Here is a 23438-nt window from a genome sequence, read left to right as displayed (position 1 = left end):
GGGCTGGGAAGATTTTTCTCCAGCTGAGCTCTCCTCTCTCCTCCCACCCCAGACTGCCTTTACACCCTCTCTGCCTCCCTCCTCTGCCCTCGCTGCCTGCAGGCAGTGCCCTCAGCCCTGCTGCGCTTGGCAGAGGAGCTGCTCCTGGGCAGAGCTGTCTCTCTGCAGCGCTGCCCGCTTGCCATCAGCTCCCTCCATGCCAGGAGCCCAGCCCAGCTCAGCAGCAGAGGACCAGCCCAAGGCAGCCCTTTCTCTGCCCCCTCGGGGCTCCCTCCAGGTGTCCCTGGGGCTCCAGGACAACCTGCTGATGTAATCCCTGCTGTTCCCTGCCTCAGCTGGGCAGAGACACTTTCCTGCAGTGTTATTTCTCCCATTACAAAAAGACATTTTGTTCCAACATTTGCATTTCTCAATCAGAGAGGTACTGAGGTCCAAAAATAGCTTTTTCTTTTTAATATTAGACAGGACACCCAGACAATACCAGGAAGGATTCTCCTTTACCGTTTCTGATGGAAGGGATTCATCTGAGTCAATGGAGGGACCTCATCCTGCCTTTGTAGTCCTCTGGGATAAAAGAGGAGTTAGCTCCATCCCAGGCACACCTCAAACACCCAGAAGGTGGGATTCCTTTTGCATCAGTTCACATGTGCCCAAAATAGGCTCCTGCAGGTGAGCTCCTTGTCTCAGCTCCCTTGCTAAGGAATGTATAGGCTGGGCCAGAGGGATATGTTCAGGTACAGATAAGCGGTGATATATCAGGTGCCAGATGTGACCAAGATGCATGCTGGTCACTGCAAGCTCTAGCTCTGGTGGAGCAATTCATAGAGACAGGATGACCTCTGGGGGCATCTTCCTGGAGGATGGTGGGAAATTCCTTTGGCCAACTTCAATGACAGAAGGTGCCCACACGTAGGACAAGGGAACCTGTAACTCCTCCTAATGTTCAGGGCAGCCCATAGAGGGATTCAGCTCACCAAATGGAGTCATGTGGCACAGGGACAGCTGAGTCTCTCCCATTCTAGCAGCAGTCTCATGTGCATCCCCTCATTGCCTAACCTAACTCAGGGCAGCTGAATCTTACTGTAATTGACACATTCAGGCCTGTGGTGCTCTGGGAGGTGCCAGGGCTCTCCAGCACAACTGCACGCAGCTGACATGGACAGCACAGGTCCTGTACAGGAACCCCGTCCCCATCCAGACCAGCTGTGGGACAGGCATCCCCCAGGGCATCTCAGACAGGGGCGCTGCCTTTGGGCCACTGACTGAATCCCACCACTGCAGTGACGCAAGGGCTGTCCCTTCTCTTTACGGTAGATGCCGGGCAGGGCATGAAAACCCAGCACATCACACCAGGGTCTCCACACGTGTTCCTTCACTCTCAGACTCTGCTGGTTCTTCTCTCCCCTATGGGTTTAACCATCCCCTTGATGATACAATCATGGATCAGGGCAGTGATTTTCACAGTGGGCTTGAATCACAGGTTGTCCACACCATGGACATTGTCAACATCATCTCTTCCTTCCTGAGATCAGCTTCACCTCCAGCACAGGCCCTCAGGGCTGCAGAGACACAACAGACAGCAAAGCCCTCTCCTGCTCACACTACACAGCCCAGCTCTGTTTCTCTTTGACATTGGGGTGAGCATCGTTTGCCCTCTTGGTGGGCACTTCATTTCTTCTTCACACAGCCATCTGCCTTAGACTCCAGCATGTCTCTGCTCTGAAGCAAAGCCTTTGCACAGTTGAGGGGGCCTTGGAAGCAGGGTTCTACTCTCAACCCAAATGTGCCACAGCTGAGGTGCTGCAGCCCAGCCATGCCCCCCTGATGCCTTCAGCCTGGAGCCCAGAGAGGAGGAGCTGGAGCTGTGTGGGCAACCTCTTCCTTCCACTTGGAGGGAAAAACAGCTGAGGGGTGTTGGGACAGCTCACATGCCTGGGCTGCTGTCTTGGGTGGGGTCAGGATGATCAGGAGTCCAGGAAGGTCAGGAGGCATGTGTCCTCTGTGTGAAGGAGCTGCTGAGATGTGTGGAGCTCCTCTATGGAATGAACAACTTGGGTGAGCCCTGGTGGGTGAGTGTCAGGGGAGAGACTAATAAGAGTGACATTGTGGTGGGAGACAAAGAACCTATTAAAGTCCCCTTGTAGACTGTAATTGTCCTGGCATTCAGTGGAAGGGGACCACAGCAGCATGCAAACAGTCCTGGAGGGTCCTGGAAGGTCTTGGTCAAGGCACAGCTGCCAGGTTGGTCTACAATGGTGATACCCATCTGCATCTTGTACTCTCAAAGAAGGAAGAACTGAACATGGATGTCAAAACCAGTGTCAACCTTGGCTGTCGTGACCATGAAATAGTGGGGTCTCACCTGGGAAATAGTGGGGTCTCACCTTGGGAAAGCTCCATAGGAAAAGGAAGCATATGAGAGGCTGAGGAAGGATTAAAACAAAGGAGGAATTTAGAAATAAGGGAGGTTTTAGAAAAGCCAGAGCTCCCCTGGACTTCAAGGGCACAAGGACACGGAGTTCCTTCTTGAGGAACAGTTAAGGAAGTAAATGTAAATTATTGACCACCACAGAAGTGTGTCACCAGTGTTGAGTAGAGAGGAAGGATCACTTCCCACGACCTGCTGGCACCGCTCTTCCTAACGCAGCCCAGGAGGCTGTGGGCCTGCTTTGCTGCAAAGGCACACTGCTGGCTCTCGATCAGCTGCTGCTCTACCAGAACACCAAAGGTACTGCTCTGCCAAAGTGTTGAGAAGCTCTCACTCACTCAGCCCCCAACCTGTACTGGTGCAGGGGACTATTTCTCCATGTGTCCAGGGCCTGCGTTTCCCTTTGCTGAACTTCGTGAGGCTTCTTTTCTGTCCAGTTTTGGGGATGCCAATGATTATCACAGTATGCCTGAATCAAAGGATGTCGATACCATGGGCATTTTCAACTAGTGGAAAGTTGGTTTTTCATGTAAAACCAGTGCTAGCCTTGGGTGTCGTGACCATGAAATAGTGGGGTCTCACCTCCCAAGGAGAAGCATAATAGAAGAATGCAGATGAAAGATCTCAGAGGAGCACAATTTGGCCTAGTCTTGTGACTTTTTTGTGGGGAGCCCGTGTGAGCAGCACAGAAGGGCAGCAGAGGGTCTGCAGTACAGTGGTCTGCAAGGACAGTGTCTTTCACGTACCAGAGTGTGGTCATACCCATAGTCAGGACAGCAAGCAGAGCTATCAGAAGAAAAGCTGGGGGAAACAAGACACTCACGGGGAAGCGCCATAAAAAAAGGAAGCATTGAAAAGGAGGCTGCAAGGATGAAAACAAAGGAGGAATTGAGGAATATGGTTGGTTTTAGAAAAGCCAGAACTCCCGTAGAGTTGACACTTGCAAGGGACTTGAAGGGCACAACAATGAGCAGTTATTCCTTCAGGAACAGTGAAACAATAAAGAAAGATAATGTGTGGTCATGGCTGAATTTGCAAAGAGTAGGTGTAGATAGGTACGAGGTACTCTTGGCCCGCATCTTCACCAGCAAGGTCTCCCAGTTCCATGTGCATAAGGGGAAGAACCCCACGTAAAATCCAGCAGTGGATGCAGATCAATTCAGGGTCTACATGGGTAAGGTCAACCTTTGGTCGTCCATTGGACCAGATGGGATGAATCCAAGACAGTTGAGAGACCAGGCTGATGTCAGAGCAGGGCTGCTCTGATCCATTTTGGATCATTTTGCATGGCTGGGCAGCAGCTCTGTGGAAATGGCTCTGGGGCTCCTTGAGTTTTATCAGGCCAAACAAGAGCCAGCAGCAAAGGCGGCCAACAGCATCTGAGGCTGTATGAGTAGAAGCACAGCCAGAAGAAGTGATTATGCTGCTCTGCTCATCACCTTTTACATCACACCCTGCCCAGTGACAGTGAGACAAGGGCAAACAGGAACCATCTCACTGGAGGGCCACTAAGGTGGTAACCCTGCCATTGTCCTTCAAGTGTTTGTGTGATTTCACTAACAACAGCAGCATGTACCACAACAAAGAAACACTAAAGCAACAACATCATTGATCTGCCTAAATATAAATACCTGCTCTGGAGCAGTCTACATCTGTGGTAGCCCCTCTGGGCAATGACAGTGGAATCAAAGAATCACAGCATCACAGAACAGTAGGGGTTGGAAAGTTTGAAGAGCTAAGACCTGTTCAGATGATGTTTAGACTTCTGTGACACTGACTGTGAACACATTCATGAGAGGCCTTTACGCTATTCACAACCAGTAACCTGAAGCCCTACGGCTACCTCTAAGTGAAGGTAGTCGGGTAGAAAACACTGAGGGAAATGAGCAAGACAAATTGTAGCAGGGCTGAGTAGAGAGGAAGGATCACCTCCACCGACCTGCTGGCAGTGCTCTTCCTAGTGCAGCCCAGAAAGACATTGTCCACCTTTGCTGCAAAGGTGCAAAGCCTGGAGAAGAGAAGGCTTTGGGGAGACCTGATATCAGCCTTCCCACATCTTCTTGGCTGTCACCATGAAAATGCATCCAGGCTCTTCACTATTGTGGGTGATGGGAGGATGAGGGCCAATGGCATCAGCTGAAACAAATGGGCAAAACTCTCTCCCTGTCAAGACAGGCAAACACTGGAGAAGATTTCCCAGAGAGCTTGTGTCATCTCCACCCTTGGAGCTTTTCAATCCCAAAATGGAGGAAGCCCTGAGCAACCTGGTCTGACCCGACAGCTGACCCTGCTGTGAGCAGGAGGGTGGTCTAGAGATCTCCTCACCTTCCTTCCCGCGCGTGAATGATTCTGTGTTTCAATCCACCATCTTTTCTTCCTGAGGGGAGGGAAATCAGTCAGGTTCTTGGTGACCTCAGAAGTCAACCAGAAAATCCCGTCAGATGATCTGGGACTTTCTTGTCCCACTCCAGGCATAGTTACTCAGGTGCAGGGCTGCAAACAGCCCTGATCCTTTCCATTGCTTCACCATTTCTTTTTCCCTCTTTTCCCACTCACAAGCTCTTCCCCTTGACCATCCTTGTACCCTCCCATGCAAATAGCCCACCTCTATTTACCCTTTCCTCCATGGTCCTAGTTTGGCTTCCTTTGTACTTCCATTTGGAGTTTCTGAGCTTTTCACCATGGGAATCACCTTGGTGAACAATGGCATTGATCAAGTGCCTACCTTTTATATCACAGGACACAGTAGTGTCCTGCGATTCCTCATGCTGCTATCTTGTCAGAGGCACCACATGTCAGGGAGAGCCATCTGCACGCACACATGAGCGACTGGCCCAATGGAGCTTCATTCCTGGGGGACCCTGAAAAACTCTGGGATTCAGCAAATAGAAAGCTCGCATAGTTTTACAAGGAGAAGTGGCCAGGCCTTTCCTGGGGGCAGGATTACCCCACAGATGAGGGCATGCTGTGACCTGACTGGCCGAGGACTGACCCCGAGGAGAAGGGCCTGGGCATTACGAGGGATGCAACTTTAGCCAGTGGCACATGCGGACCATCAACTGGACTAGCTGCACACAGGGCTGCATTAGGGGGCACACGGCCACCCAGACAAGGCATTTATCAGCCCCCTTGACCCAGCACTGGTGTGGCCACGTCTGGACTCGTGTGTCTGTGTGTGGGGCTCTCTGTTCTGAAGGAAGGAGGAGGAACTGGAGAAGCTCCAAAGGTCATTGGCCAGGGTGGGTTTGGGGCCTGTGTGGAGAAGCTGAGGGAGCTGGGCTTCTGTACCTTTTGAAGTGGAGGCCCAGGGCTCTCTAGCAGTAGCCTGCACCTGCTTGAAGGGTGGCTTCAGAGATGGTGGAGCTTTTCCCGGTAGGGGGAAGAGAAGGAAACCTCAACAAAGTGCAGCTTGGAGGGTTCGGACTGCATGTGAGGAAAAAGAAATCTCACTCAAATGGTTGTACTGTGGTGCAAGAGGTCACCCAGAGGGAGTCTGGATCAGCCCATGGCTTTGTGTTTCAAGGAACAGCCGGTGAGAGTGGAGAGACATCAGTACAGATATGGAAATGCCGGGGTGAGAGCGATGTGGGAAAGCATCATGGGTGTCTGCAGCCTGCAAGGAAAGAGGTGCAGGCATGGGACAGTGATGGTCAGCCTGCAGCAGAGATGGCCCAGGGCTCTGGCAAGGCTAAAAAGCCCAACAGCACCAAGGTCTTTCTCCCCTTGGCTATGGCAGTTGCCTCTGCCACCGAGGCCCACCAGAAGAAACTTTATTTTGAGGCTCTGGACTTGGTTTCTTCTTCACCATCACATGGGGGAGCCTTTAGGTGTTGCACAGTTTCCCTACACTTGGCCTTGCTCACCCTCACACCCCACTGCCCCCAGGAAGAGCCCTGAGCCACACCTGAGGGGCAGGATCTGCCTTCCCAGGGCCTGAGGGTCAGGTTTGGCCTTGCTGCTTCATCAAACAAAGGAACAGTTTTCTCAGCATTACAGCCACCTGCACTGTGCCTTTGCCTTCCTGCAATCACATCCTCCAGCTATCTCCTCTAACGAGTCCATGGGGAGACTTTGTCAGCAGTGGCCCTCAGTGGGACCCATTAATGCTTCCATGTACTTTGAGTTTTGCTTCTGACTCCTTGAGCAGTTTTTTCAATCTTCTCTCAGTATCTGAGGTTCAAGGACTCGGAGCTAAATCCACCACGGGGCTCATTAAAGTACAGAAAGCCCTAACGAGCTATCTCTCTTCCTTCAATTTCCTTCAAGTCTTCAGTACTTCTACAGCTAATTGGAGTTTTTTTCATAATGTAGTTAAGAAGGAAGATTTCAAAGAGAACCTAATAATTTTTTTTTTATTATTAATATTTTAAATTTATTTTTCAGTTTAGAGAAGGGATGATGGAAGTCTTCTGCAATTGATATTGATCCAGAGGGTCTCCTCAGGAGGTCTGGATGGCTAGGAAAAGCAGTCCCTTGAGGTGACACTGTATGGACATCCTTGCTCCTCACCCCCACAACCCCACCATCTCTCTCATTGGCCAGCTGGGATTTACATCACTTGTCCTTCCATCAGACTTCTCCACTGATCTCTGCAGCTGGATGTTACAGCTCCATTGCACCAGCTCCCACCCGACCTCCCTAGAGACCCGGCTGCACCCAGGCACAGAAGGATTTTTCCACTTTGCAAGCAAAGAAAAGTAAAGAATAATCATGTTTGATAAACACTAAAACACCCTCTGCAGCCATATGCCAAGTACAGGCTGCCTCTAATGAGGTTGCTTTTCTACGAGGGATAATCGTATGAGAAACAGGTACAAACAGATAGGTATAAAGAGTTGGCCACAGGAGACAATTAGACTGAAGGACAGGGAAACTTTTACCTACATGAAGCTCGAAGCAGCAGCTGGATGGGTGACAGGAACCTGAATGAACAAAGAGTAAGAGAAGGAGAAAACGGGAGTATAACTGAAAAGGCCTTTGTCTAGACAGTCTGCACCAGAAAAGATGACTTTAGAAGTGGTCATTGTATCAGGACAGGTGAAAACATATGAAAGATTAGAGAAATTAAGTACATCGTATAACAGGCAGAATAGTGGTGATGAAGTTACAGGGGAAGATTGAGATTTCTGTGGAATATCCTTTTTGACATGTCATGGGCTTGGTAGAGGTCTCTTGTGAGAGAGGACAAGCCAATGTTGCACCCAACTCTGAAAGAAACCAAAAGGGCAACCCCGGGAACTACAGGCTGTACCAGCTCAGTTTGGTGAGGAGTAAACCATCGATATCTCTTGGGTGATATTCCTGGGCACCTAAGAGAGAAGACCACGTCCAAAAGCAGCAAGCCTGGACTTTCAAGGAGCGAGTAACGTCGTTTGTGCATGAGGGGAGAAGAGTGGACGTCGTTCACTTCAACTTCAGCAAGATTTTTGACATGATCTCTCTTGTACTCAAGTTAGGACAGTACAGTCTGGAAGGGCAGACAAACGGATGGTAAAACACCAGTTGGATGATGAGGCTGGGAGAGCAATGGTGAAGGGCTCATACCCTACCTGGAGGCCACGGGGACATACTGGGGGACTATGGGGCAGCACAGGAAGCTCTCCTGGGCCCTGTTCAGTTTAGCACCTGTATCCATGACCCAAAGGAGGTAACTCCCACCATGTTAAACAAGAACAAAGGCTGCATTCTGCACCTGGGATGAAATAATGCTGGACACAATACAGACTGGCAGAGGAGTGGCTAGAAAGCAGCCCTGCAGAAAGGGATCTGAAGCTGCTGGTCGACAGCAGGCTCGATGGGAGTCAGCAGTGTGCCCTGGCAGCCACGAGGGCAAACTGCATCCTGGGGTGCGTCACACACAGCATAAGCAGCTGGTGGTTATCCCACTGTATTCAGCGCTGATGCGACCTCAACCTTGAGCTCTGTGTGCAGTTCTGGGCCCCACAATGTAAGAAGGCTGTGAAGGTACCCAAATGTGTCCAGAGGAGGGCAACAAAGCTGGGGAAAGGGCTGGAAGGCATGTCCTGTGAGGAGCGGCTGAGGACTCTGGGTTTGTTCAGTTTAGAGAAAAGAAGGCTGCGGGGCGACCTCATTGCTCTCCACAGGGTCCTGAGGAGGGGAAGTAGAGAGGGAGGTGCTGAGCTCTTCTTCCTCATACCCAGTGATAGGACGCACGGGATGCTTTGTCAGGAGAGGTTTAGACTGGACAGAAGGCAGCAATTCTTTCCCTAAAGGGTGGTCAAACACTGGAACAGGCTTCCTAGAGAGGCGGTCGATGCCTTGTGTTTAAGTGTTTAAGAGGCCCATCGGTGTTTAAGAGGTGTTTGGACAATGCCCTAAATAACATGATTTTTCTTTTGGTCAGCCCTGAAGTGCTCAGGTATTTGGACGAGATGATCATTGTAGGTCCCTTCCAACTGAACTATTCTATTCTATTCTATTCTATTTTATTCTATTCTATTCTATTCTATTCTATTCTATTCTATTCTATTCTAATTCTATTCTATATATACACCTGTAGAAGGTAGATCCCTCCAGAAGCTCTGCTTGGAAACTCAGCCCCTGGATACCAGCCTACCCAGTTGCAGCCACAGCTCCATTCCAGATGCTGGTACAGACCACCCCAGTCACACTCACACACACGCACATGAACTCTTAAGTCCAGTCCCTCCAGTCTCTCTGGTTCTGGCACTAATGGCATACGGGCTGTCTGACCTCCTGGTCCTGCTCCGGCTGCTGCACTCACACCACCGTGCTCACACGTTCACACAGAAGATTCACTCACATGGAAAAGAGTTAGAAGTTTAATGAGAAGACAGGACAGACTGCACTGGTCGTGTCCTCCCCTAAACTTCCCATAATAAGTGGGACAAGGTGTTCATTCCTCAGGAGCCTGTAATTTGGGTTCCCATCTGCCACTGTGCCTTTGTGCTCTTCTTGGTTTCTGGAGATGGGTTCCAGGTGGTTCTCCTGTGATGGGTCTGGGAGCAGCTGGGGCAGGGTATTAACTGAGTTCCTCCTCCTGCCATTGTTAGTGCCTTCTTTGTGTGTGCAGATGAGCTAACCTAACACAATCCAACCAGAACATACATCTCATGAGGCATCTGTATTTGGAGATGACATACATATGCAATGGTATGGTTTAACATCTGATAGCAGATCATGGGAATTGCTCTCCAGAAATGCATCGTGATAAGGCGAAAAGCTTTATTGTTGCACGGGCAATGGCTTCATTCCGGGCCAGTATCAGGGTCTTGTTTCTAAGACTGTAGATGAACGGATTTAAGAATGGGTACAGGACAGTGTTTAGCAAAGCTACCATACCAGAGAGAGAAATAGCTGTAGTCTTTGATCAAGCCCTGAGAAACCCTCTAGGATGAACTCAGTAACTGCCGTTGCATTTTCTGGTCCCGTGATAAATTTCAGTTCAGCCAGCTGAGACAGGAACATGGCAAAAAACCCAAGTGTGGTAATCCCACAGTCTGGATGAAAAGTTCTGTCCTTTTCTGCTTTTTCTCCTTTCCCTCAGTCTCCCTATATAACGCAGAGAGTACGGCTCACACCTTGGCTTCTGTGTTTCACATTTCTGTTAGAGGCCTCAGAGAAGTTGTTGTCTTCTTTCTACCTTTTTCAAACACTCACAAAGGATTCTTTCTCCAGAACAGAAGAGATTAAAGAGGCTGTTAGCTATTTCACCCCATTCCTGGGAAATTCCAACTTCACTCAGAGCTTTCGCAAACATCTGTCACGCCTATGTGCCAAACTCATCTCTTCTATTGCACAAGTGCTAAACCATCCAATCCAATCAAATCAAAGCTGCATGTTGAAAGCTATTCCTTCTACTTTTCAGTACTTGCCTTTTTGGACTAGGAATCCCTGAGAATCTGTTGATTTCAAAATAAGTAAAATCAAGTATCTCTCTTGTGATCCCCTGCTTTCTTCCACAGCTTATTGCTCTCTGTTGCTTCAGGAAAGAGGGAGGGGGTGGAATAGGGACCAAATATAACTTGTCTTCTTATTCTTCTGCATAATGACTGAAATTTATTATGGTTCCACATAGTCTGTCACACGGTCTCATCTGACATCTGTCTGCACCGAAATGCAGTCGGTTCCAAACAGCTGCTCATTGCTATTACTATCAAATGGCCTGGCATAAATGCAGAGCAAGAGAAGAGTGGCTGGAAGAGATTTGTGACCTTTCTTTTGCATGCCATTATAGGTTAGGAGCACCCAGACTCCAGCATTTTCTCCCGTCTCCACTGACAAGAGAGGGAGCCTTGGGAAAACAAGTTCTCACAGGCACCTGCAGCAAAGTAGATGAAACTCACAGTTCAAGTCCCAGATCTCTCATTTATTAAGTTACAATTTTTTAAACTAAAATACACACCTACCAGAAGGAAGCACAAGCAAAATACATGCAATAAAGACTGATGTTTTTCCCTTCGTCTTTACATTTGTTCATAGACATAGAAAGGAGCAGAGCAGATGACTCCAAAGTAGGCTGATTCAAAATGCAAGGGGAGGAGAAGGAGGGGAGGATGTGGTGGGTTTGAAGCAGTGAAACAAAGCTTCTCCACAGACTGTGTTGTCCCCTCAGGCTCCGTCCCGGGGCAGAATGGACAGCACTCTCACAAGGAGTAAAACGGGAAGTGCAGTATAGGAGAGTGCTCCATGTTTGTGTGGACATTTGAGCTCGGGGGTCGGGCTGGTCTTAGATCCCAAATGTCTGGCTTGTTCTGTGCCTCTAGTCTGGCATAGGGGAATCTCTGCACCAGGTTCGTCTGGAAAACTTTCTGAGTTTAAACCACTGGCTGTATTTGAGCAAAAACTCAAGCTCAGTCACCTACAGCAGGATGAACATAGTGAATGAGAGGTGACAGTCTCAGTTTCCTTTTTCTGGGTCAGTTCAAACACTCAGTGGGTTTGTCTTCTTACTCTGTTGGGTGACACCTAAATTATCTACAATTCTTCTTCTCCTGAAAGCACGTTCTTAAGGGAACCTGCAAATTTGCAGACAGCTTACAACAAAGCAGCTTCTCCTCAGGCCCTGCATCATCAAACACGCAGCTAGCGTATGCGATAGTGAGTAAGGAATAGAGGATAAGCAGGTGAAGCATATCCAGGGGAAGAAGGCCTTATTGTGGCTTGGCACAGAGGTTGTCCTCAGGGTGGTGCGTGTACTGTGGGCATAAACCACAGTACTCACCATGAATGAGCTCAGCAACACAGCGGAGGAGAGAGCAACGCTCCTGTTCCATAGTAGCTGGTGCCCACGCAGGCTGCTCTCAGCAAAGGATGATGCCGCAGAAGCAGCAGTCTCTACCTGGGGCACAGAGGGTCTAATGGCATACGAGAATGTGGGGCTGAGCATGGGTAGAGATGTCATTCCCCATCAGCTAAAGATGAGGATGGAGCACAACCAGGAGTTCATAAGGACAGAGCAGTATGAGTGAGGGGTTGCAAATGACCCCGCAGCAATCAAAACACATCGCAATACATAGGTTAAACTCACCTGTGCCCAGGAAGTCAGAGAAGAAGGTCTGGGACTTGTAAGCAGCTGCAGAGGCACATCACTCTCCAACATGGGACTGCCAAACATGTTAGGGGCAATGACCAAAGCGAACCAACTATCCAAGAAGGACAAGGTGCTGAGGATGGGATACATGGGGGTGTGTTATTAGTGGTGGAACCAAATGATGGCAATGGTGACTGCATTCCCCATGACAGTGAGCAGATCAACCACCAGCAGCAGTGTGAAAAGGAGGATTTTCAACGCTTGAATGACTGAGAACGTCTTTAGGAAAGATATAGGAGGGTTGTGAGGATCCATTTTGGTACCCGGTCACTTGAAGGTGTGGCAAGAGTAACCAATACCATGCCTGTTGAAACTCATCTTGTTACGTTTGTCAGCCTGCCTTCCCTTTCTTAGGCTTCCTCTTCCTTCTTGAAATGGGACACCAGAATTGTGCTCTGTAGGGAGTCCGCTTTTCTCTGTGTTTTTACCCAATGACATGAAAAATATTGATCCAGCCCACTTCTCTTCAGACACAGGGAATGCCTCTCCAGCCTGGCTGCTTTGCATGGGTATTCTGGACTGCCAGCTGGAAACTGATATTTCTGGCAAAAGCTGTGTGAATTCTGTTCCATTTCTAACGGTGGTGTAGCTGGGCATCAAGCCTGTGCCGGCGTGCAACCAGAGCACTTAAGTCATTAATCCCCTGGCTGATCCAGGGACTCTCCCATCTCATCATGCACACGGACGAGAGGAGAGACTGGTCTGAGACAGTGGACTGACTTGAAACCAAGGGATTGAGCTCAGTCAACCACCTTTAGAATTAACCACCTCCAAGATTAGCCAAAATGAGTCACCTTCAAAATTAACTGGTGGACTTGGCAGTGTTAGGTTAAGAGTTGGACTTGATGATCTTAAGGGCCTTTTCCCACCTAAAGGTTTCTATGATTCTACGATCATTTTGGAAGCATCTCTTCTGCAGACCCACAGAGCCACTGCAATGGTCTCCTTCCCATTTCCCTTTAAGCCTTCTCTTGACTAGGATGCCTACAGCACCGTAATGGGTATATTACTCATAATACTGGAATTAAGGTACTCAGTTAAGTTCCTGGTGTTTGTAGTCATGGAAAACTCCTCTTGAGTCTGAAGGAAAACAGAATCAGCAACAAAGCGGTTTGGCAACCAAACAGGAAAAGAGAGCAAAGGGGACAAAGGCACTGTGTACGTGTAAACAGGTTTCTAGTCAGCAGGCTGCTCTGATGGAGCCCTGCACGAGCCTGTGCCCTCTTCTCATTAGAGCCTATTTCCAACTACCTTCTGTGCGGGTGCATTCTCTGTCCATAGTGGACATGTGTGAATGGCAGTGAGCTTCAAGCTGGAACCACGGGTGAGTAGGTGGTCGGTGGCCAGCCCAGCCCACACCACAACGGTAGGCTACGGGGTCTGTGTTCAGCAACTGGAGCAGGGCTGCAAACATCCTGCACTCCCATGCCTGGGCACCTGCCATGGGGAGATCATGAGGATCACGGCCCAGGTGATGGATAGAATTAGTGCCTAAGGCAGACCTGGGTCTCCTCCTAGAGAGACTGATGGGCTGCAGAAGGCTGACTGGCTCCCTCCCGCCCACTGGCAGCACAAGACTCACAGGGTCCTGCTGACCACAGGCCTCAATGCTGCAAGAGCTGAGGAACTCATGGAGGACCAGTGTGGGGCAACTGGGCAAAACAGGCTCTAAGTCCTTGTCAGGCCTGGCTCTCCAGACTGTACCTGCACAGGCTGATCAGGATATACTTCTTCAGCTGCTGCCACCATTGGGAGGGCACCAGTGAGAACCCACAGCTTCCTTCAGTCAGGGAAGCAGTCTCTGAAAGCAAGTGGTGCTGTAGAGGAAAAAGGTGGCCGAGGTTCCTGGGAGTCCCTTTCAGAACCCAAGTGTGAAAGGAAAAATGCTCTTGGTTTTGACAGAAAAGTCCATCTGGAGTCGAAGTGTGGCTCAGATCTTAACTAGAGCCAAGGGTGAGGGTGAATTGGAAGAGGATGATCTTTAAGGTCCCTTCCAACCCCAACCATTCTGTGATTCTGTGATTCCGTGATTAAAATAAACCACTCCTCAACTGTGTGCGAGTACAATCTGCCACCAGTGAGGTTCCCCTTCCACAAGGCACAACCATGCAAGAAATCTTTTACACAGAAAGTAAATTAAAAAGTAACCACAATTAAGGAGCGTGGTACAGACAGAATTAGACACATTCCTGGAATACAGACAAGCTTTGATCTCCGTGAAGCTCAAAGCATCTTCTGGACTGTTGAGGTGTGTCTAAGTGATGAAAGAGGAAGGGCAGGGGAAATCTAGAGAGCAATCGCATGTGCTTCTGTTCAGATGTGCTGCTGGAAAGGTGACTCCAGACATGGCCCATTTATTAAAGAGATGTGGAAATACTTGAAAGATGAGGGAGATCAAATGCACAGCCTGATCGAGAGAGTACTGACGATGCAAACAGAGTGGAAGGTCAATAGCTCTCCTCTTCCTATTAATGCACACCCTGAAAACTCCTCATTTTGATCTCATGGGAAAACACTGACGTGATATTTAAATTATTTAGGTTATTTTGTGTTGATGAGATTGCGCTCATAGACGCGCCAAAATTTCCCAGTTCTTTAGGCAGAGAACCGCAGTCTGACCACCAGTGTCCAGCGGGGCCTCCAGAGGACGCAGTGTCTCTGAAGCACATGCCTGGGACTGGCCGCTGTCACAGAGGACCTGCTGGAGAGCAGAGCCCCTCGGAAGCTGCAGCTGCAGCCTGGGCAGAGGGTCCCAGGGCAGCCACACTGGCACCATGCGCCCATGTCGCTCTAATTGCATCCCACCTCAATTTTATCATCAATTACCTTTGCAAACAAACACAGTACAAAATATCCCCCAGAGATCAGTATATTAGAACAAGACAAATCCAAGCAAGGAGGATAACACCACCAAAAGTGTTTGAAGCTTGAAGCTGCACGAGGACATCATCCCAAGCACAAACCGAGGCTGGGTGGAGAACGGATCGAGAGCAGCCTAGAAAAGAAGAGCTTGCCCAGAGAAGTTTTGGAGGCCCCATCCCTGGAGGTGTTCAAGACCAGGTCAGATGGGGCTTTGAGCAGATGAAGTGCGACACCTAAATGCCCATTTCTCATGGAGGATGCTGCCGAGAGCACCACCAGTTATTATTTGGTCACTGTCCTTCCAGAACTGAGCCATCTCCTTCCCTCTAATGCTACCAGGGGGGAAAGCGTTCAAGAAGAGAAGGGAGAGAATCCAGAAGCCCAAAAAGCTGCTGTGAAAATGAGGAAATTTTGACCCCCAGTATCCCAGGGGTGACTGTGGAAGAAAAGTGTTAGAGAAAACTTTGTCCTGTGTCTCTGGGTTCATCTCCATGTCTCCCCAGGGCTTCCACCCCAGAGATGCTCCCGCTTCCTCCTCAGCCAAACGGGATCTGTCCTGGAGGTTTGGAAACTCTGCCTGAAAACGGCTGCCCATATTGAGGTGCCTGAAATCGTAAGGAAGAGGAGGTGAGGAAGGCAAGTTGGGAACAGATACAGAACGATCAGCAGAGACTTAGGAAGAGGGGAGATGTGAGGAGCTGCACTAAATAAGTTACGTCTTTCCCAGCAAAGCATGACTAGCTCTCCTCTAACAACTTCCACGGTCCCTTCCCAGCACCACCGGCATCACCGTGCTGCCCCGAGAGTCATTTTGCACCCTATCGGGCAAGAAAGTTTGTCCTTCTCTCAAAACCTGACCAAACTGGCGAGGTTCACTCCCAGAGCAGCAGTGAGCTGCAAGGGCTGCGTCCACCGAGCAAGAACTGCGTCGAAATGTTGTGTAGAACGCGGGAGGCCGGCAACACTCTTTATGACGTAAGCACAGCCAGTGCTTCACTGGGCATTTTGTTGCGTTTCTGGCAAACATGGGGTATGCTCTGGCCATAACAACCATGCTGTTGACTTCAGCAGAATTGGCCAAGCGATACGGAGAAGGTCGATGTCAACTGTGAGGGCCTGCACAGCCCAGGCGCTGCACCAACCTCCCACCGACTCCCCAGCTGCAGTTCCCTCATCCCTCATTTTCCCAGCGTTTGCTCTTATTCTGACTGCTGGGCCACAACTCGTGGCTGAATGTGGATTTTAGTGCTATCCTTTATCAGACAAAACTCAAAGTCCCTGGCTCCTCTGCCTGAAAGACAAAACATTCCGCTGAGACAGATCATTCCGCTGAGACAGTCCTTTAGCCTTCCTTGCCATCTCCATCCTTGCACACCCCCAACTATTGCCTTGGAATTTCCACGCTCCCCCAAATCCCACAGAGTTAGAGAATTTCTTCACACATGAGAAATGCCCCATCCCGAGGGCTGATGGTCCCCTGGGCCTGACGCACGAGGCAGCAGCAACCCCTCAGGACATGGCCCCACCTGTGGGAAAGCACAACATCAATGAACCACAAGCTTTGGAGATATTTAGTCCCCAAACCAGCTGCAGCACATTGCTCTGTGCGGCGAGCTGCCACAACTACCCTCAATGAACACCTTTTGGCTTTGAGCACCAGAGACCCATTTCTAACAGCGAGAAGTTCGTTTGGATGGACTCTTAATCTCCCTTGCCTCCCACAGGCAACGAGACACCAATTATTTCCACTCGAGCGAGTGGTTCCTGTTCGGCAGCTTTGGATTATCCCTGACCTGTGCACAAGCCCTGATATCCTTCATCAAATTGAAAGTTAACCATGGCTCGGTAGGTAATTGTCCTGGTTCCGGTGGGGATAGGGTTAACTTTTCCTGGTATTCCATGCCATGTGAGCCACGCCCACCCTGAGCTGCCGGGGGAGGGGGCAGGAAGTTGCTGCTTAAAAGCGGGCTGGGGCATCCCGGTCCGCGAGCGGTGGGGAGCGGCAGCGGCGGTTCCGTAATCGCGTTTGTATATTCCCCTATCCGTGTTGTTGTTGTTGTTGTTGTTGTTGTTGTTGTTGTTGTTGTTGTTGTTGTTGTTGTTGTTGTTGTTGTTGTTGTTGTTGTTGTTGTTGTTGTTGTTGTTGTTGTTGTTGTTGTTGTTGTTGTTTGCCTGTTCCCTTTGCTGTTCTGTTAAACTGCCTTTGTCCCAACCCAAGAGTCTTGCCTTTTCTTACGATCCTTCCTGTATTAGGAAGGCACGTGCGAGCGGCACGTGGTTCTTTGTTGCCATCTGAGGCTAAACCACGACAGTCCTTTTTGGCGCCCAACGTGGGGCTTGAAGGGTTGAGATAACGACAGAATCCAACTAGAACGTGGAAAAAACGGTTTTGGTTTTTTTTTTCTTGTATGCATTTATTTTATTAGGTAAGTAGTCACTGGTTATCATGTTGCTTGGTTTGTTCTCATGGCTGTGTTACATAAATTCCTATATGGCTTATGTACTCCCTCCGATGCTGTTTACCATGTCTGGAAGAGGGATGAGGATTATCATTCTGCTGTCCTGTGCGATATCTGTTTATGATATGATAACATCACTGTTCAGACGGCTATTTTGGGGTCTTTATGTGGTTTTGTTGTCCTGTCCGTACATTGGACACCGTCTCTCAGAATTTGTTAATAGTTTCCCCAGCCCTTTTGCCTCCCTTTTCTCCTTCGGGTCAGGTATGACAGCTTTTGAGAACCTTGAATATCCTTGGGATACTCAAACTAGTGTGTTCCTAGTGCTATGTCTCCTGAATACGTTCCAGGTCTTGTTTAGGGTTAAGCAACTATTTAAGACTACCACCCGGAGATCTGCTCCGAGGCTGGATAGTCAGGGGTGGCATGGCATGTGGGAGAGCATGGGCAGGTACCTAGAGAACTACTCACCTCCAATGGTCTGGGACTTCACCCCTGAACAATTACAGGACCCTGATAAAGTGGTAGAATATTTGAAGGGAAAATGCTGTGGCTATTCTAGAGAGGCACAACTCACCGCGCTGTGCTGGGCCCTGGCCAGTATCTACCAGGCACTGCTCAGAATTATGCAGCACCCTCAAGGGGAAGAGATGGAAACCAGACTGGCGGCCCCTGCGGCTGCTGCAGCCCCTGCGGCAGCCCCTGCGGCTGCTGCAACCCCTGCGGCGGCCCCTGCGGCTACTGCGGCCCCTGCGGCGGCCCCTGCGGCGGACACTGCGGCTACTGCAGCCCCTGCGGCGGACACTGCGGCTACTGCAGCCCCTGCGGCGGACACTGCGGCTACTGCAACCCCTGCGGCGGACACTGCGGCTACTGCAACCCCTGCGGCAGACACTGCGGCTACTGCAACCCCTGCGGCAGACACTGCGGCTACTGCAACCCCCGTGGTAGCCACTGCCACTGAACCAGGAAACCAACCCGTGCCGGTATCAGTTGCCCCCATACAGAAGAAGAAGTACACAAAGAAATCAGTTCGCTTAGTAAGAGATGATGATGAACCAGGGCCATCACGAGAGCAGGAGGAAGAGGCAGAACCAGAGATAATTACTCGATCCCTATCCTTGAGTGAGCTGCAGGATATGCGAAAAGATTTCAGCCGACTTTCAGGCGAGCACATTGTCACCTGGCTGCTCCGGTGCTGGGATAATGGGGCCAGTAGCCTGGAATTAGAGGGTAGGGAGGCCAGGCAGCTGGGATCCCTGTCTAGGGAAGGCGGCATTGACAAGGCGATTGGGAAAAAGACCCAAGCCCTCAGCCTCTGGAAACGACTCCTGTTAGGCGTGAGGGAGAGGTACCCCTTCAGTGAGGATGTTGTATGTCAGCCAAGCAAGTGGACTACCATGGAAAGAGGTATCCAGTACCTGAGAGAATTAGCCGTGCGGGAGATGATTTATTATGACTTGGACAATGCCGACTTACCCACAGACCCTGATGAGGTGCGATGCACAAGGCCCATGTGGCGGAAGTTTGTACGGAGCGCACCATCGTCATATGCCAACTCCCTGGCAGTAATGGAATGGAAAGGTGAAGAGGGACCAACGGTGGATGAGGTAGCTGGCCGGCTCCGGCGATATGAAGAAAGTCTCTCTTCCCCCCTTGTCTCAGCTGTGGAGAAACTGTCGCGGAAGGTCCAGCAACTTGAAGAGAATATGTTCTGCTCCCCACCTGCACGGGCCAGCATCTCAGCTATTAGAAGCAGGCATTTCCCCACTCAAGAGAGAGAGTACAGAGGGTACACACCACGAGGCACCCTGTGGTTCTACCTGCGGGACCACGGAGAGGACATGAGGAAGTGGGATGGACAGCCTACTTCGACCCTGCGGACACGGGTACAGGAGTTGCAAGGAAGGACAACCACAAAAGGGGATCCTTCCAGGAAAAGTGCCGCCCCAGTTTCCAGTGGGCCGTTCCTGTCCTGGTTCCGGTGGGGATAGGGTTAATTTTCCCTGGTATTCCATGCCATGTGAGCCACGCCCACCCTGAGCTGCCGGGGGAGGGGACAGGAAGTTGCTGCTTAAAAGCGGGCTGGGGCGTCCCGGGTCCGGCCGGTCGGCGAGCGGAGCCGCGGGGAGCGGCGGTTCCGTAATCGCGTTTGTATAGTCCCCTATCCGTGTTGTTGTTGTTGTTGTTGTTGTTTGCCTGTTCCCTTTGCTGTTCTGTTAAACTGCCTTTGTCCCAACCCAAGAGTCTTGCCTTTTCTTACGATCCTTCCTGTATTAGGAAGGCACGTGCGAGCGGCACGTGGTTCTTTGTTGCCGTCTGAGGCTAAACCACGACAGTCCTTTTTGGCGCCCAACGTGGGGCTTGAAGGGTTGAGATAACGACAGAATCCAACTAGAACGTGGAAAAAACGGTTTTGTTTTTTTTTTTCTTGTATGCATTTATTTTATTAGGTAAATAGTCACTGGTTATCATGTTGCTTGGTTTGTTCTCATGGCTGTGTTACATAAATTCCTATATGGCTTATGTACTCCCTCCGATGCTGTTTACCATGTCTGGAAGAGGGATGAGGATTATCATTCTGCTGTCCTGTGCGATATCTGTTTATGATATGATAACATCACTGTTCAGACGGCTATTTTGGGGTCTTTATGTGGTTTTGTTGTCCTGTCCGTACATTGGACACCGTCTCTCAGAATTTGTTAATAGTTTCCCCAGCCCTTTTGCCTCCCTTTTCTCCTTCGGGTCAGGTATGACAGCTTTTGAGAACCTTGAATATCCTTGGGATACTCAAACTAGTGTGTTCCTAGTGCTATGTCTCCTGAATACGTTCCAGGTCTTGTTTAGGGTTAAGCAACTATTTAAGACTACCACCCGGAGATCTGCTCCGAGGCTGGATAGTCAGGGGTGGCATGGCATGTGGGAGAGCATGGGCAGGTACCTAGAGAACTACTCACCTCCAATGGTCTGGGACTTCACCCCTGAACAATTACAGGACCCTGATAAAGTGGTAGAATATTTGAAGGGAAAATGCTGTGGCTATTCTAGAGAGGCACAACTCACCGCGCTGTGCTGGGCCCTGGCCAGTATCTACCAGGCACTGCTCAGAATTATGCAGCACCCTCAAGGGGAAGAGATGGAAACCAGACTGGCGGCCCCTGCGGCTGCTGCAGCCCCTGCGGCAGCCCCTGCGGCTGCTGCAACCCCTGCGGCGGCCCCTGCGGCTACTGCGGCCCCTGCGGCGGCCCCTGCGGCGGACACTGCGGCTACTGCAGCCCCTGCGGCGGACACTGCGGCTACTGCAGCCCCTGCGGCGGACACTGCGGCTACTGCAGCCCCTGCGGCGGACACTGCGGCTACTGCAACCCCTGCGGCGGACACTGCGGCTACTGCAACCCCTGCGGCAGACACTGCGGCTACTGCAACCCCTGCGGCAGACACTGCGGCTACTGCAACCCCCGTGGTAGCCACTGCCACTGAACCAGGAAACCAACCCGTGCCGGTATCAGTTGCCCCCATACAGAAGAAGAAGTACACAAAGAAATCAGTTCGCTTAGTAAGAGATGATGATGAACCAGGGCCATCACGAGAGCAGGAGGAAGAGGCAGAACCAGAGATAATTACTCGATCCCTATCCTTGAGTGAGCTGCAGGATATGCGAAAAGATTTCAGCCGACTTTCAGGCGAGCACATTGTCACCTGGCTGCTCCGGTGCTGGGATAATGGGGCCAGTAGCCTGGAATTAGAGGGTAGGGAGGCCAGGCAGCTGGGATCCCTGTCTAGGGAAGGCGGCATTGACAAGGCGATTGGGAAAAAGACCCAAGCCCTCAGCCTCTGGAAACGACTCCTGTCAGGCGTGAGGGAGAGGTACCCCTTCAGTGAGGATGTTGTATGTCAGCCAAGCAAGTGGACTACCATGGAAAGAGGTATCCAGTACCTGAGAGAATTAGCCGTGCGGGAGATGATTTATTATGACTTGGACAATGCCGACTTACCCACAGACCCTGATGAGGTGCGATGCACAAGGCCCATGTGGCGGAAGTTTGTACGGAGCGCACCATCGTCATATGCCAACTCCCTGGCAGTAATGGAATGGAAAGGTGAAGAGGGACCAACGGTGGATGAGGTAGCTGGCCGGCTCCGGCGATATGAAGAAAGTCTCTCTTCCCCCCTTGTCTCAGCTGTGGAGAAATTGTCGCGGAAGGTCCAGCAACTTGAAGAGAATATGTTCTACTCCCCACCTGCACGGGCCAGCATCTCAGCTATTAGAAGCAGGCATTTCCCCACTCAAGAGAGAGAGTACAGAGGGTACACACCACGAGGCACCCTGTGGTTCTACCTGCAGGACCACGGAGAGGACATGAGAAAGTGGGATGGACGACCTACTTCGATCCTGCGGACACGGGTACAGGAGTTGCAAGGAAGGACAACCACAAAAGGGGATCCCTCCAGGAAAAGTGCCGCCCCAGTTTCCAGTGGGCCGTTCCCCAGACAAAGCAGAAGGCCTGATCTTGCTTCTGATCCTCTTGAAGGAACTTCCAAGTCATTTATGCAAGAAGTGAGTAATGGATACTATGACGAGTATTAGGGGGGCCCTGCCTCCGGCCAGGTGGAGGAAAGGGACAACCGGGTTTATTGGACGGTGTGGATTCGATGGCCTGGCACATCAGACCCACAGGAGTATAAGGCTCTAGTGGACACGGGTGCGCAGTGTACTTTAATACCATCAAGCTATAGAGGGGCAGAACCCATTTGTATTTCTGGGGTGACAGGGGGATCCCAAGAGTTGACTGTACTGGAGGCAGAAGTGAGCCTAACTGGGAATGAGTGGCAAAAGCATCCCATTGTGACTGGCCCAGAGGCTCCATGCATCCTTGGTATAGATTACCTCAGGAGAGGGTATTTTAAGGACCCAAAAGGGTACCGCTGGGCCTTTGGCATAGCTGCTTTGGAGACAGAGGAAGTTAAACAGTTGTCTGCCTTGCCTGGTCTCTCGGAGGATTCTTCTGTTGTGGGGTTATTGAGGGTCAAAGAACAACAGGTGCCGATTGCTACCACAACGGTGCATCGGCGACAGTATCGCACTAACCGAGACTCTCTGATTCCCATCCATGAGCTGATTCGTCAACTAGAGGTTCAAGGAGTGATCAGCAAGACTCGCTCCCCCTTTAACAGTCCCATATGGCCGGTGCGAAAATCTAATGGAGAGTGGAGGCTAACTGTAGACTATCGTGGTCTGAATGAAGTCACGCCACCGCTGAGTGCTGCCGTGCCGGACATGCTAGAACTGCAGTACGAACTGGAGTCCAAGGCAGCCAAATGGTATGCCACGATTGATATAGCGAATGCATTCTTTTCAATCCCTTTGGCAGCAGAGTGCAGGCCACAGTTTGCTTTCACTTGGAGGGGCGTCCAATACACCTGGAATCGACTGCCCCAGGGGTGGAAACACAGTCCCACCATTTGCCATGGACTGATCCAGACTGCACTGGAACAGGGTGAAGCTCCAGAACATCTGCAGTACATTGATGACATCATTGTATGGGGAAACACAGCAGAAGAAGTTTTTGAGAAAGGGAGTAAAATAGTCCAAATCCTTCTAAACGCTGGTTTTGCTATAAAGCGAAGTAAGGTCAAGGGACCTGCGCAGGAGATCCAGTTTTTAGGAATAAAATGGCAAGATGGACGCCGTCAGATTCCAATGGATGTGATCAACAAAATAGCAGCTATGTCTCCACCAACTAGTAAAAAGGAAACACAGGCTTTCTTAGGTATTGTGGGTTTTTGGAGAATGCATATCCCAGATTACAGTCAAATTGTAAGCCCTCTGTATCAAGTAACCCGGAAGAAGAATGATTTTAAATGGGGTCCTGAGCAACGACAAGCTTTTGAACAAATCAAACAGGAAATAGTCCATGCAGTGGCCCTGGGGCCAGTCCGGGCAGGACAAGATGTTAAAAATGTGCTCTATACCGCAGCCGGGGAGAACGGCCCTACCTGGAGCCTCTGGCAGAAAGCACCAGGGGAGACTCAAGGTCGACCCCTAGGGTTTTGGAGTCGTGGATACAGAGGATCCGAAGCCCGCTACACTCCAACAGAAAAAGAGATATTGGCA

At 50.5% G+C, this 23438-nt stretch overlaps 1 protein-coding gene across 1 annotated transcript in view; it reads right to left on the bottom strand.

The window, feature by feature from the left end:
* LOC134509335 (coiled-coil domain-containing protein 81-like) overlaps positions 1–19124 on the bottom strand; it is a 35512-nt gene extending 16388 nt beyond the window's left edge. The window contains exon 1 of the mRNA XM_063321814.1: positions 18803–19124. Coding sequence (XP_063177884.1) covers positions 18803–19064 — 262 coding nt within the window. The 5' untranslated portion in view covers positions 19065–19124. The remainder of the gene's footprint in view (positions 1–18802) is intronic.
* Positions 19125–23438: the final 4314 nt, after the last annotated feature.

This window comes from Chroicocephalus ridibundus, unplaced genomic scaffold, assembly GCF_963924245.1.
Source record: "Chroicocephalus ridibundus unplaced genomic scaffold, bChrRid1.1 SCAFFOLD_98, whole genome shotgun sequence".
NCBI classification, from domain to species: domain Eukaryota; kingdom Metazoa; phylum Chordata; class Aves; order Charadriiformes; family Laridae; genus Chroicocephalus; species Chroicocephalus ridibundus.
The sequence above is the reverse complement of the archived record's forward strand: the minus strand, read 5'-3'. Positions and strand labels throughout refer to the sequence as shown.